The following is a 13,590-nucleotide window of genomic DNA, read 5'->3' as shown; positions in this document are numbered from 1 at the left end:
TTCGCTGCGGTGTTGTCGAACAGGCGTTTTGACCTCTCTGTTTAATGTGTTTGCCCAGGTTTTGTCTACTCGGTTTCTTGTCCTTCTGGCTATTTGCTTCACTCTGTTTTTTCTCTTATCAAGTCTTGTACTTCTTGTAGTATGTCTTTGAATCTTCCCGTGTGGATCTCGACTTCTTCTTCTGTTGTGCTGTTTCTAATTGCTTCTTGGATGATGTTTTCTAGCTCCAGGAATTGTTCTTTTATTTGTTGTGGGTTATTTATAACTGGCACTATATTTATAGGGCCAGCGTTGCTACGCGGTAGTGTGCTTGGCTCGCGTGCCGATGGTCTGGAGTTCAAATCCTACCGCCGCGCCGGCAAGACATTTTTAAAAATGTCTATAGGCCCCAGATCGACTCAGCCTGAATAAAATGAGTACCTTGGGTAAAACCAGGGGTAATAATAGGCGGTTGAAGCGTAGCACTGGCCCTGTTACCTTCCTTGTATACCGTAGGCCCTAGATATAGCAGACTACCCTGCTATACTCCCAAAGCCACAGAGGCATAAAACGGAAGACTATTATTATTACTGTATTTATTCCTTCACTCACTAATCTTTTGTAATTTGTCCACTTTATTTTCTTTTTTACTCTTTTCGGCGGGTTTGTTTCTTCCCATGTTCCTAGCTCTAGTAGAATGGGGTTGTGGTCTGTTATTCCTTCGTTTAGGGTGAGTAGTTCTGCTTGTAGTCCTAGGTTTTTAGCAACAACGATGTCTATGTGGGTGGGAAGTCCATTTCCTGGAAAATGGGTTGGTTCTTCTGGGCCCATTGCCACTGTGTCTTCGTTATTCTCTAAGTAGTTGTTTAGTAGTCGTCCGTTTCTGTTCGTAGCTCTATCGTTCCAGTTTGGGGATCTCGCATTTAGGTCTCCTATTATTATCGATGTTTCGGCGATGTTTAGGAACGCCTCTAGGTCATCGTCCATTAATGGGTCTTGCGGTCTTACGTATGCTGATGTTATTCTGACTGTGCCTTGCCTCATTTTCACTTCTATTTAGTTGCTTTCATGTTTACCAGTGGTGGAGTCGTGAATCTTGTGTGTTTAATTCCCTTCTTAACTAGGATGGCCGTTCCTCGTAATCTTCTTGTGAGGTCGTTTCTATATACATCGTACCCAGGAAACTTTAGGTTGAAGTTGTTGGTAAGCTTAGTTTCTTGTATTGCTACGATGTCCATCTCGGATCTGTTGGCGAGTTCGTCCATGATGTTTTGGTTTGTTGATATGCCGCCCGGATTCCAGGAGCCTATCCTCAAGAATCCCCTGTCTGCCTGCATTAGTTCCGCGTCTGCCTTGTGCCTAGGATGACTTCTTGGACTACCTTAGTCACTATGTTGGTTACCATTCTGACTAGGTCGTCTTCGTCTTGGGGATCGCTGTTGTGTTTTGCGTTTGTTTGGCTTGTGTGGCTTGGGCATAGGATACCCCGGTTGCCTGCTGTCGTCTGTTCGTCTGTTGTTGTGGCCTCTGTGGTGGTGGTCTTCCCCAGGTTGGGCACCTAGGGCATCCTCTGTAGTTTGCGGGGTGGCTTCAATTGCAGTTTGCACATGCTGCCTTTATTTCTCTTGGTCGTTTGCACAGCTTCGTGGGGTGATCTTCGCCGCATTTCACGCACCTCGGGACCTTGTGGCACGCGTTCTGGGCATGGTGGTAACCTTGACAGTTGAAACACTGCGTTGGTCCTGTCGCTTTGCGTAGGTCCTCTACCACGACCTTCATATGGCACAAATTGGAGATCCGCTTAGCCTTTTCCACATTCTCATGATTCAGAGTCAGGATGAACATCGGGAGTTTTCTTTTGGGGCCGACTCTGGTAGTCACGTTCACTGCTGAGTGACAGACTATCTGGTGTTGTTCTTCCATCTCTTCTAGGATTGCCTTTTCGGTGGTATTTGTGGGCAATCCTCTTAAAACCATTCTAGGTTTTATGTCCTCGTCTAGTCGGAAGGCTATCCATTGTAGACTCTTATCTTTGTATGTCTTTGCATACTCTTCTACAATCCTCACCATTTTTCGATAGTTTTCCGGGCTTTTCGCCTGGATGAGTGTTTCTCTACCACTTCTAGATATCCTGTTTACTGCGTAAACTTTTTGTTGTTGTGCTATGGTAAGGATAGCCCCTGTCTCGCTTACGCTCTGTAATTTGATTATAGGCGGCTTTCGGTGTGGTGTTGCCTGTTGTTCAGGCAACACGGTGGTTTCTTCGTCCTGGTTCGTTTCCATGTCCTCTGTCTCTGTACCATTGGGATGCCGCAAGGCAAGCGTATCTCCATATGCGTTTGTCGCTGGGGGGACTGGATCGTTGGTTCGTGAATCGGGTCTGCTGGTCCTCGTGACAGGGTGAGTAGTTCCTTCATTGGGGTGAAGCAGCCCTCATGGCGTCTTCTGCTTTTTGTTCCCATGTCGTCGCCTCGTCTTTAGAGATTGGAGATTGGAGTGGTGGGAAGTCTTCTTTTTTCTTTTTTTGGCTTTTCAGTCGTTGTCTTCTTTTTCAGTTCTGGCTTCGGTAGTTTCGGTGCGGGCTTTGCCTGTTGTTGGCTCTTGTTGTCCACTGGCTTCTGGGTGCTCTGGGCTTCCATCAGCTCGTTGAACCGGTCGTCTATCCTGTCCACCACCTGCTTGTGGGACTTTACCATGGTATCTTTCAAATCCGCTATTTCAGACCTCAGACGGGCTATCTCTTTGTCCTTTTCTTTCAGCCTTTCTTCGTACTGATTCTCTCTTCTTTTGGTAGCTTCATGCAGGTCACTTAGCAACTTTTTTAGGGATGCTAGTTCTTCATCTTTTTTCGCGTTGATTTCGTCGTCGCTCTCGATTACGGTCCTAGCCCTTTTTGTTGTCCCTCTGCCTGCCTCGTCGGGGACTTCTTCCTCCATGGCCTCTACTTTCGGGTTGCCCTTGTCTTCCTTCTTTTTCTCGTCGCTTTTTTCCTCCGATTTCTTTTTCGACTTATCCTTCTTCTTCCTTCGCGTAGGGAGTTTAAATTCCCCGTCTTTCTCACTTCTAGCCTTATCTTCTGGCCGCTGGTCGTCTACGGTTGAGTAGCCGTCGGTTTCCTCATTTTGCAGCTCCTGAAATAGGTTAAGATTCACTTTGCGTGAATCTTCATATGTTGGCGGAGTGGCCATAGGTTGGGGGGGGGGGGTGATCGAGACCTGGCTCGATCGATCATCTGGGGGCGAAAAGTCCTAATTTTGGCGAGCCTTTTTGCAGCCGACTGGCCCGACGCCAGCTCGGTTTCAAGGTCGGCTTCCCTGGACCAATCGTGGCTGTGATCACTTACCCAGACAGAACTGGGTAAGGGTTCCTCTTGCTGTTTGGTGAAAGCTTTTATCTCGTCTCCGAGATGGAAATCCATCATCCGCGGGACGGCATTACCTGTAAGGTGGCATGCGGCCAGAGCTATGTGAAGGCGTGACTTCAGCATCTGGCGGCGAAACTGTCTACTCCTTCGTACGAGGACAAAATAAACAGAAATACATGTTATTTTGTGGGTGCTGCTCCACGTAACATGTAAAGAAAAATTGTGTAGGTTCCCTATGTGGTAGCGGGACGAGGTATCTCGAATAATGTGCACGTGTAGTTAATTACACCTCTGTACACACCAAACGGTAGAACGGGCGATCGCTAGCACGCAAATAGTAAAATAAAAGTGAAAGTCGTGCGAAAAGTTGCACTAAGTTAAACTGTGTCTTAAAACAAGAGGTACTGAGGTAATAAGGTGATACTAATGGTTGATATTCGAAGATAACCCAAGAGTTTGCGAGAAAACGAGAATAGAGTTATTCGAATATTATGTAGGTACGTGTAAACACGGTTTACACCTTCATGTCCACAATAGACGTCCCAAACTATCTGAATTGAAGCTGTTATTTGAACCGGTACTTCGAAGATCAGAAATAAGGGAAAAAGCCGTAAAGAAGGCAAGCTGAAAGATTTTGATGTGTTTTGTACATCAAAAATGTGAAAGAAGAAGAGGAAATGAGCGCAGGGCGTTGGTCAGTTAGGACCGTATGCACCTGGTGATATCCCTCCGGTTTGAAAGGATCTTTGTCCAACTTTTCACCAAAATCTGTGAAAATTCGGCAAAATTCTTAAGTTTTACGTGAAAAATCGATCAGAACCTAGTCATAATCCAAAGCAATATTTCCCCCTTATATGTGAGATACTACATCTACGGAAAATCAAAAATCTGTCCAAGTCTGGCCGGACTTAAAACAGATGCAATTTACCGAGACAAGTACCTCAACCAAGAGTCGAAATTAAGTAACAAGGTCAAACGAAAGGGCCTAAACGAGAAAGAAAACGAAAACTCTACAGACGATGTCTCAAGACAAAATTTGTGCAAAAATATAACAAAATTTTTCAATTTAATTGTGGCTTATTTCCCATCTAAATAGTTAATCATAAAAATGCCACAAGGAAATAGCTTCAGAACAACAATATAACAAAAGTTACGATATATGTATATGAAAATGTAATTATTTAGTGCATATCGACCCATGCAACGAAGACTATCGTAACTCAAAAAACGTTACATTTGCCTTACTATTATGGTATTAATTCTTTTTAAGCTTTATTTGGTGGAAAAGTATGATAAATCAGGGATGAATTTTAAGGCAACCAGTAAAGCATTTGCATGTGTAAATAGTAAGTTTACTGACCCACACTCCTGCAAGCGAAAACTATAGTAAGTTGAGTTACTGTAGTCTTCGTTGCAAGAAACAGCGGAAGGTATTCCAAGTTTGAGTTAAGCTGTTTGACTTACTATAGTTTTCTCTAGTTAGACTCTAATTTTAGTTATTCCGATTAACTATAGAAATGTTTTTTATTACAATTTTTTAAATAGTACTGTTTTGCTTCAATAAATCTGTTAGTAGTAAGTCTAGTCTAGAATAAGTATTTTTTCGGTAACTGTTTCGACGAAAACTATAGTAAGTCTACAAAATTTAGCAAACAATCTGTTTTTTGTTATGTTTGCTCTGTGAAATCCCTTGAAACCTTTTATACATAATATAACAGAAATTTAAATTTGTAAGACGCATTTCTTCCTATGATAACGTCATTTACTGTTACTAAGTCTAGAGTAAGTATTATTTTTTCCTTAATTGCTTCGACGAAAACTATAGTAAGTCTACAAGATTTACCAAAAAAAAAATGTGTTTTTTGTTATGTTTTATTTGTGAAATCCCTTAAAACCTTTTAAATATAATTTTAACTATTTAGAATGGGAAATAAGCCACAATATTATTAAAAAATGATTTTTATTAACGTTTCGACGCCCAAATCGGGTGCCGTTGTCAAAATACAAAATACTATTAATATAAACAAAAATGTTGTTGCTTAGTAAAAAAATTCTTCTAATAATTTATTTAATTTGACTCATTTATATCGGCAATTCAGATACATATGATACATTTTAAAGTAGAAGACTTTAAAATGATATTGCCAATATTTATGAGTTGCGTTTTATTTATTTTATTTATTTTCAAAGAAGCGGCTCTAATTATGCTAAACGAAACCAATTGTGTCGCAAATTCCTCGGTGGAATGCAGTAGGATGTGGATACCCATACTGAAAGAGGAAGTCAATAGAAAGAAAATACCACAATTAGTAAGTCAATAGTCGAGTTAGTACATATTTTATATTTTAGTATTACTTATATACCCATGTATTATTGATATTATTTATAATTTAAACAAAATTATAGTAAAGTCAGAATTTGGTATTAATTTTGAGAGTAAATTAAATGTAAGACCAAATACTTACGATGTCGGGATAGTATCACGAGGTTTTTCCTGGTTTTCCCTCGTGATTTACTATGAGATCTCTAACGCGAGAATTTTAATGTCACCGTTGCATGTGGTTGTCTTTTTAAAGACAGATCACATGCTATGATTTTTTTTTTTTTTTTGTGACGGATATTCTTGAGTTGGGGTTGATTTCATGTAATCGAATGAACTATCTTTCAGTAAAGTCGTCCCAGGAACGCAACTCATAAATATTGGCAATATCATTTTAAAGTCTTCTACTTTAAAATGTATCATATGTATCTGAATTGCCGATATAAATGAGTCAAATTAAATAAATTATTAGAAGAATTTTTTTACTAAGCAACAACATTTTTGTTTATATTAATAGTATTTTGTATTTTGACAACGGCACCCGATTTGGGCGTCGAAACGTTAATAAAAATCATTTTTTAATAATATTGTGGCTTATTTCCCATTCTAAATAGTTAAAATTGTAAAAATGCCACAAGAAAATAGCTTCAGAACAACACTTTTAAATATAATACATATATCAAAAATTTCAGTGTGTAAGGAGTATTTGTTCCAAAGATATCGTCATTTCTTACAGCGAACTCTTTGCGAAAAATTTTCAAACGCGATTATCTCAGTTCAACCAAAATTGAGTTACAATTAATAGTCTTCGTTGCATAGGTCGATATATCGACTGAGATAATCGCGTTGGTTGAACTGAGATAATCGCGTTTGAAAATTTTTCGCAAAGAGTTCGCTGTAAGAAATGACGATATCTTTGGAAAAAATACTCCTTACACACTGAAATTTCTGATATATTATATTTAAAGGGTTTTAAGGGATTTCACAAATCAAACATAACAAAAACCACATTTTTTTTGGTAAATGTTGTAGACTTACTATAGTTTTCGTCGAAGCAATTAAGGAAAAAATAATACTTACTCTAGACTTAGTATCAGTAAATGACGTTATCTTTGGAAGAAATACGTCTTACAAATTTAAATTTCTGTTATATTATGTATAAAAGGTTTCAAGGGATTTCCCAGATCAAACATAACAAAAAACAGATTTTTTGCTAAATTTTGTAGACCACAATAAAACACTGAAAAACGTTTGTTTTTCTATACTTCCACAAAATTTATTACAACTATGTTATTACTACAGCTGTTTCGGCAAAGTGCCTTTCTCAAGTGATATATTTTACAATGTGTTTGCCTTTTTAAGTCTTTAACTGAAGAGGTTGACGAGTGGGGAGCTGTTTGTCTCGAGTTGGTCATTCAGAATTATATCTGTATTTTTCAATTTATTAATTAATTAAACTCGAGACAAACAGCTCCCCACTCCTCAACCTCTTCAGTTAAAGACTTAAAAATGCAAACACATTGTAAAATATATCACTTGAGAAAGGCACTTTGCCGAAACAGCTGTAGTAATAACATAGTTGTAATAAATTTTGTGGAAGTATAGAAAAACAAACGTTTTTCAGTGTTTTATTGTGAGATAAAATTAACTTCCATCAAGTAACGGTCGAATCCATCAATCAAATTTTGTAGACTTACTAGTAACAGATTTATTGAAGCAAAACAGTACTATTTAAAAAATTGTAATAAAAAAACATTTCTATAGTTAATCGGAATAACTAAAATTAGAGTCTAACTAGAGAAAACTATATTAAGTCAAACAGCTTAACTCAAACTTGGAATACCTTCCGCTGTTTTTTGCAACGAAGACTACCGTAACTCAACTTACTATAGTTTTCGCTTGCAGGAGTGTGGGTTAGTAAACTTACTATTACACATGCAAATGCTTTACTGGTTGGCTTAAAATTCATCTCTGATTTATCACCATACTTTTCCACCAAATAAAGCTTAAAAAGAATTAATACCGTAATAGTAAGTCAAATGTAACGTTTTTTGAGTTACGATAGTTTTCGTTGCATGGATCGATATAGAAGTTCGTTCAAAAATATAAATGCATAGAAAGGTATAAAAGTTTTTATAGTATGTGTATAAAATTTGAAATTAGGTACAGTCAAACCTGCCATATCCGGATCAATGTGGCGACAGACCGATCCGGATATGAAAAAATCCGGATATCAAGACCACTACTTCTTTTACAGTCTCTGAAACGTTTTCTCCTTCATACATTCCAGTAATCAACGCCGTCAATAACTTTCGTCGATAGACAGGTTTTATAGATTCTATAATCCATTATTTCGCCATCTTTTAGTTCTTCTTTTAGTGCGTTGTCCAACAGCAGGACTGCCTTTCTCGGTAGATTTCGGTAGATCCGGACAGTGCAGAAGCGTCCGAATATGGGGAGGTCCGGATATGACAGGTCCGGATATGGCAGGTTGTACTGTACTTATAAAAATATCTGAAAATACGTAAAGTGTATATGAAATTCAAAATATTATCAAAGTACCTTAAAGTGTGTATCAGAAGTATATTAATATTTATTAAAATTACCAGAGAACGGCAGTTCTCGCCAGTGGCGCACACCAACACCCCCCTACACGCGACACTATATAGAGTGAGGCAGATAACTGGCCTATTAGAAATATCTCGAGAACTAAAGGCAACAGAATCATGAAAATTGGAATAAAGGGGTTTTGAAGGATGATATATTAAATGAAAATATTTTCATCCCTTTGCAACTTCCGGTTATACCGGAAGTTGCTTACAACTTCGTTTTTTTAAATGGGACACCCTGTATATTTTTACATTTTTGGATTCTCTTCGATGTCTTCTTTCTTAAAATATGAGGTTTTGTAATATTATACAGGGTATTTTAAAAGATAATTACGTTTTTTTATTAATTTCGTAGCAAAATTCACACCCTGTAGAATTGTAGTAGTTTGACATCTAAAACTCTACTTACGTTCAAATGATTTTTAATATACTCTACTATTGTTAAGAATCATTAGTATAGCTAAATTTTTAATTTTAGTATACAGGGTTGGTCGAAACTCGGAATGAGTATTTTCTGAGTTTTCTTAAATAGAACACCCTGTATTTTTGTATTGTGGTGAAATGATATTTTATAGTACTTTTTTATTTCTTAAGCATTCCCTATACCTAACTGCTTTAATTTGTGAGTTATTGGTAATTCAAGCTAAACGTTAATTGCAAAAAAATACGTAAAATTTTATTAGGTTGTCCGTGAAAATACTCAATCCCAAATAATTTTTCAGAAATAAATACATATTAATCCAGACTGGTCCTTAAAATTACCAATAATGGTTTAGCTATCAAAATACCTACGTAGTTAAGATTGTTGGTGCGATTAACAATTAAGAACAAATTAAAGCAGTTAGGTATAGGGAATGCTTAAGAAATAAAAAAGTACCATAAAATATCATTTCATTACAATACTAAAATACAGGGTGTTCCATTTAAGAAAACTCAGAAAATACTCATTCCGAGTTTCGACCAACCTGTATACTAAAATTAAAAATTTAGCTATACTAATGATTCTTAACAATAGTAGAGTATATTAAAAATCATTTGAAAGTAAGTAGAGTTTTAGATGTCAAACTACTATAATTCTACAGGGTGTTAATTTTGCTACGAAATTAATAAAAAAAACGTAATTATCTTTTAAAATACCCTGTAGAATACATATTACAAAACCTCATATTTCAAGAAAGAAGACATCGAAGAGAATCCAAAAATGTAAGAATATACAGGGTATCCCATTTAAAAAACGAAGTTATAAGCAACTTCCGGTATAACCGGAAGTTGCAAAGAAATGAAAATATTTGCATTTAATAGATCATCCTTCAAAACCCCTTTATTCCAATTTTCATGATTCTGTTGCCTTTAGTTCTCGAGATATTTCTAATAGGCCCTTTATTTGCCTCACCCTGTATATACACGAAATTTTCGATTTTCTAAATCTGACTGATTTGAAAGATGGGCCAAGTCCCATCTTAAAGTTCAGGAAAAGACTCACCCATTCATATGTCAACCATCCATTTTGGTCCAAGGCTATGGATTTTACGGCCCTTTCTATTTAGGGTCTGTTTTTCTTTCTGGTCCCCAAAACACCCAAAAACTTCAAAAATTTAAGTCCGACCTTTGCGGCTTCTAATAGTACTGATCATTACCTTTCCAACGCATGTCTAATTTTAAAAATCGGTTATACCATTCAAAAGTTACCGAGCTCAGAAGTATGACTCAATTTTTATTTAAAAAAGGGAAAATGTTTTTGGATATGTATGTATGTATGTATGTATGTATGTATGTATGCATGTATGTATGTGTGTTTAAAAGTTAAACCGATCTGAATTTTTTTTCTGTGTTTGAAGAGGGGGTCAGGGCCGATTCAGAACCGGTGTAGTTTGTGACTTTTGACCACCCATAAACCAGCTAGAGGACTTGGTAGGTACAAAACGGCATATTTTTTGGGGGTATATATCTTCGGATCAAGAAGAGACAGGAGAACCGCAAATACACCAAATCAATAGTGTTGAGTTAAGCTTTCAAACGGTGTCTAAAGGCAAGCGTCCACAGGTCCGCATCGTACGCAACGGATTTTAGTTTGACAATCGATAATGCGATCCGTACGATGCGGATCAGTGGACGCGGTTACATAAGTTTCTGTACAAGGCAAACTAAAATCCGTTGCGTACGATGCGGGTCTATGGACGCTTGCCTTAAGCCGTCAAGATCAGACATACACACGGCTCAGTATAGTAGAAAAACTGAAAAACTATACTTTGAAAAATTTTGGTTTTTCGACAATTACTCAAAATTTCAACCTACGAATTGCGCCAATAACTGAGCGTTTGTAGAAGGACTCTAGACGAATCTAACGGTGTATACGTCATATCCGGAAAAATTCGAATTTTTAAGTTAGAGGCTTCATAAGCATGATCAAATCTATTTCCTACGGGAAAAACGGTTTCTCAAGCTCAATAATTCCTGTAATAGCTTCAGTTATCATACTTGACCTTAGATCCATCAGATACTACTGGTAAATACGTTTCAAACTCATGTTTACTGATCAAAATCGGTTAAGTCTTTTAGAAGTTATTAAGCTACAAAAGTATAATCCAATTAACGATTATTCCCGAAATGGTTTATATAGTTGTAGTGATTACGACGCTAAATTTGATCTGGCAACGGGCAATCCGACTTCATTTACCGGTCATCTCAATATTTTTTCAATCTATTTCGAATAGGAAAAAATCTAGTGTACATTCGATGGACACTAGATCATTTGGGAGATAATGCAACAAAGGTGACCATTTATAAAGCTTAACGAGTAATAGAGGAACATTGCATTCAACTGCATACATTTAATTTATAAATAACTGTGAAAAACTCCTGATATAAGAATAAAAAACCGCTAAACGCCGTAAAAATGAGTGGCGCATACAATGTTCCAGCTACAAAAGATCTGATATGAATATTACGTGGCGCGAAAATGTATTTTCATTTTGATGTAAAACAAAATTCTAGTTTTATTTTAAAAGAATTTTCCATAATATTTGCTAAATTTGAAGTAAACGCGCCACAAAAGAGTTTCAAAATTCAAACTGTATCAAAGTTACTATTTTGTGGCGCGTTTACTTAAAATTTAGCAAATATTATGAAAAAATCTTTTAAAATAAAACTAGAATTTTGTTTTACATCAAAATGAAAATACATTTTCGCGCCACGTAATATTCATATCAGATCTTTTCTAGCTGGAACATTGTATGCGCCACTCATTTTTACGGCGTTTAGCGGTTTTTTATTCTTGTATAATATTCATTAAAATATATCGAAAGAATGTAATTAAAGCACAATAAGGTGGCAAAATACGGTTTTGCCGGTAAGGGGCAAATTTTACGTGTATAGAATGAAAAGTTGCTAAAAATGCATGTAAGATGCAGAATACATGAACGAAAAGGTAAAGAACATGTATTCTAAAGTAATACAAGTCAAAACATGTGAAAAATGTTGTTAATATGAAATGTATTAAAAAATAATATGAACTTGTAAAATATTTTAAATATTTTTAAAGTTTCAGTACCTCAAAATAAAGCAAAAATGTAAGAAAATCTCTCTCAATATTTAACTAAAACATGTGTGAATGTTATTACTATAGTTAAATAGTGAATTTAAAAGGTTATTAACCATAAAACCTGAAAATAGTAAAAGTTTACGTTAAAATGTTTAAAAAATGTATCAAAAATAGTTAAATAAATATGTCAAGAATATTTAAAATTAGTTTTAAAAGTTGCAAAAAATGAGAAATACAGTACCTAGAACACAAATCACTGTAAAAAGTTGTTTAAAAACTCGCGTTAAAGTCCTGCTGGAGGTGCACAATCCACCGACGGTCCACAGTCCACCAGGTCCCATTAACCATCCGTAAGTGCACGGCGAGCGTGCCTGCGGGAAGCCGGGGCCAGGCACATTCCATGCTCAGCAGTTGCTACGTGGATTTGCATGGTCTTCAGGAAGCCGGTGGCTTCGGATTCACGCCGTGTATAGAACCATACCATACAGGAAACAGCTAGTCAGGATCTCGGTTGTAGTTCGAAATTACGTTGGGCGCCATGAGATTTTTCATACAGAATAAAGTTTGCACATGTTAAATTTTTAATACCTATATACATATTTGTTTCTTTGCATAATGTTGTCTACACTACATATTCCATATTTTCCAAAAAAGGGACAACTAAAAAAACTAAGTACATTACGTCAAAACAAAAAGTGATTTTTAGTGTCCATTTAAAATTCAAACTATCTCAAACCTATTTGGTCTTACGGAATTGAACTTTGGGGTTGCAGGAAACCTTCCAACACCAAGATTCTACAAACTTTTCAGTCGAAAACCCTTCGAACAATAGCCAATGCTCCATGGTACCTACGTGTCTAACCATACAATACACAACGATCTTGGTATTTCATTCGTAAAAGAAATCATTAACCTTCAGGCAAACAGAGCCAAAGAAAGATATTCCACAGATGATTGCCAAATCATAAGAGAATTATACCAACCATCACTATGTCATCTACCGGGGAAATTTAGGTCTTGAAAAGTGCCCCTTCGACCATCATCCGTGTAGAAGTTCAATTACCTATCAGCGATAGGGTTGTGGTTGTGTCTTTCGGCTAAGTCGTTTATGACATCTTTATTTCCATATTATTGAATTAGAGTTGAGTGGAACTTGCCATTTTATGGCGTATCTCTGATTTTGAGAATTCATCTCTTATTTCTTACATTTTAGATAGGGAAACGGGTAGTAAAAACACAGGTTTCAGGTGTAGACAAAGAACTGCAGCACAGATTCGATGTAGAAGGACAAATGTGTCCGTAAAAGGGCCATGCGGCCGCAGCGGCCTAAGCCGGAGCCCACTAGAGGCACGCCAGGTGCTCGTCGAGACTGAAGACTGAGAGAGCGTCGCAAGCAAGCAAGCAATTTGATTCAACCCGACCTGTGGGAGATGTCCACCCTATCGAAAAAGTACATTCGGGTGTAACAATTCATTGGGGCGAGGTGTTTTGACCCGAGTAAAAACAGGGATCACCCCACCTCGCTCCAATGCCCCAGGCCATCCCTTTCCCCCCATAGCACGCTGATGCGGGATGGGGGCACAACTATCAGCCAAATGCTCTTCACAATGGAATCCTGGGTAATAAGATTCCAATGTGGTGCCCTAATGATTTTTTTGTTTTTTATGATTTTTTTGGTGGCTTACGCCTTTTTTTGTTTGGCTTGCGCCTTTTTTTGTTTGGCTTGCGCCTTTTTTTGTTTGGGTTGCGCCTTTTCCTCTATTTTCTTACTGGCTGA

The 13,590-nt window shown here is 37.1% G+C and overlaps 1 protein-coding gene across 3 annotated transcripts in view; it reads left to right on the top strand.

Annotated features, from left to right (window-relative positions):
- Positions 1 to 13,590, top strand: part of LOC126888731 (uncharacterized protein K02A2.6-like) — a 239,308-nt gene that overhangs the window by 188,763 nt on the left and 36,955 nt on the right. Inside the window, exon 1 of one of the 3 annotated variants that reach the window (XM_050657129.1) lies at positions 5,579 to 5,652. The exons of the other annotated variants lie outside the window; for them this stretch is intronic. Coding sequence (XP_050513086.1) covers positions 5,599 to 5,652 — 54 coding nt within the window. The 5' untranslated portion in view covers positions 5,579 to 5,598. Of the gene's footprint in view, positions 1 to 5,578; positions 5,653 to 13,590 lie in introns of those variants that run through there. 3 annotated transcript variants of the gene reach the window in all.

The sequence above is a fragment of the Diabrotica virgifera genome, chromosome 7 (genome assembly GCF_917563875.1).
Source record: "Diabrotica virgifera virgifera chromosome 7, PGI_DIABVI_V3a".
In the NCBI taxonomy this organism is placed as follows: Eukaryota; Metazoa; Arthropoda; class Insecta; order Coleoptera; family Chrysomelidae; genus Diabrotica; species Diabrotica virgifera.
The sequence above is the reverse complement of the archived record's forward strand: the minus strand, read 5'-3'. Positions and strand labels throughout refer to the sequence as shown.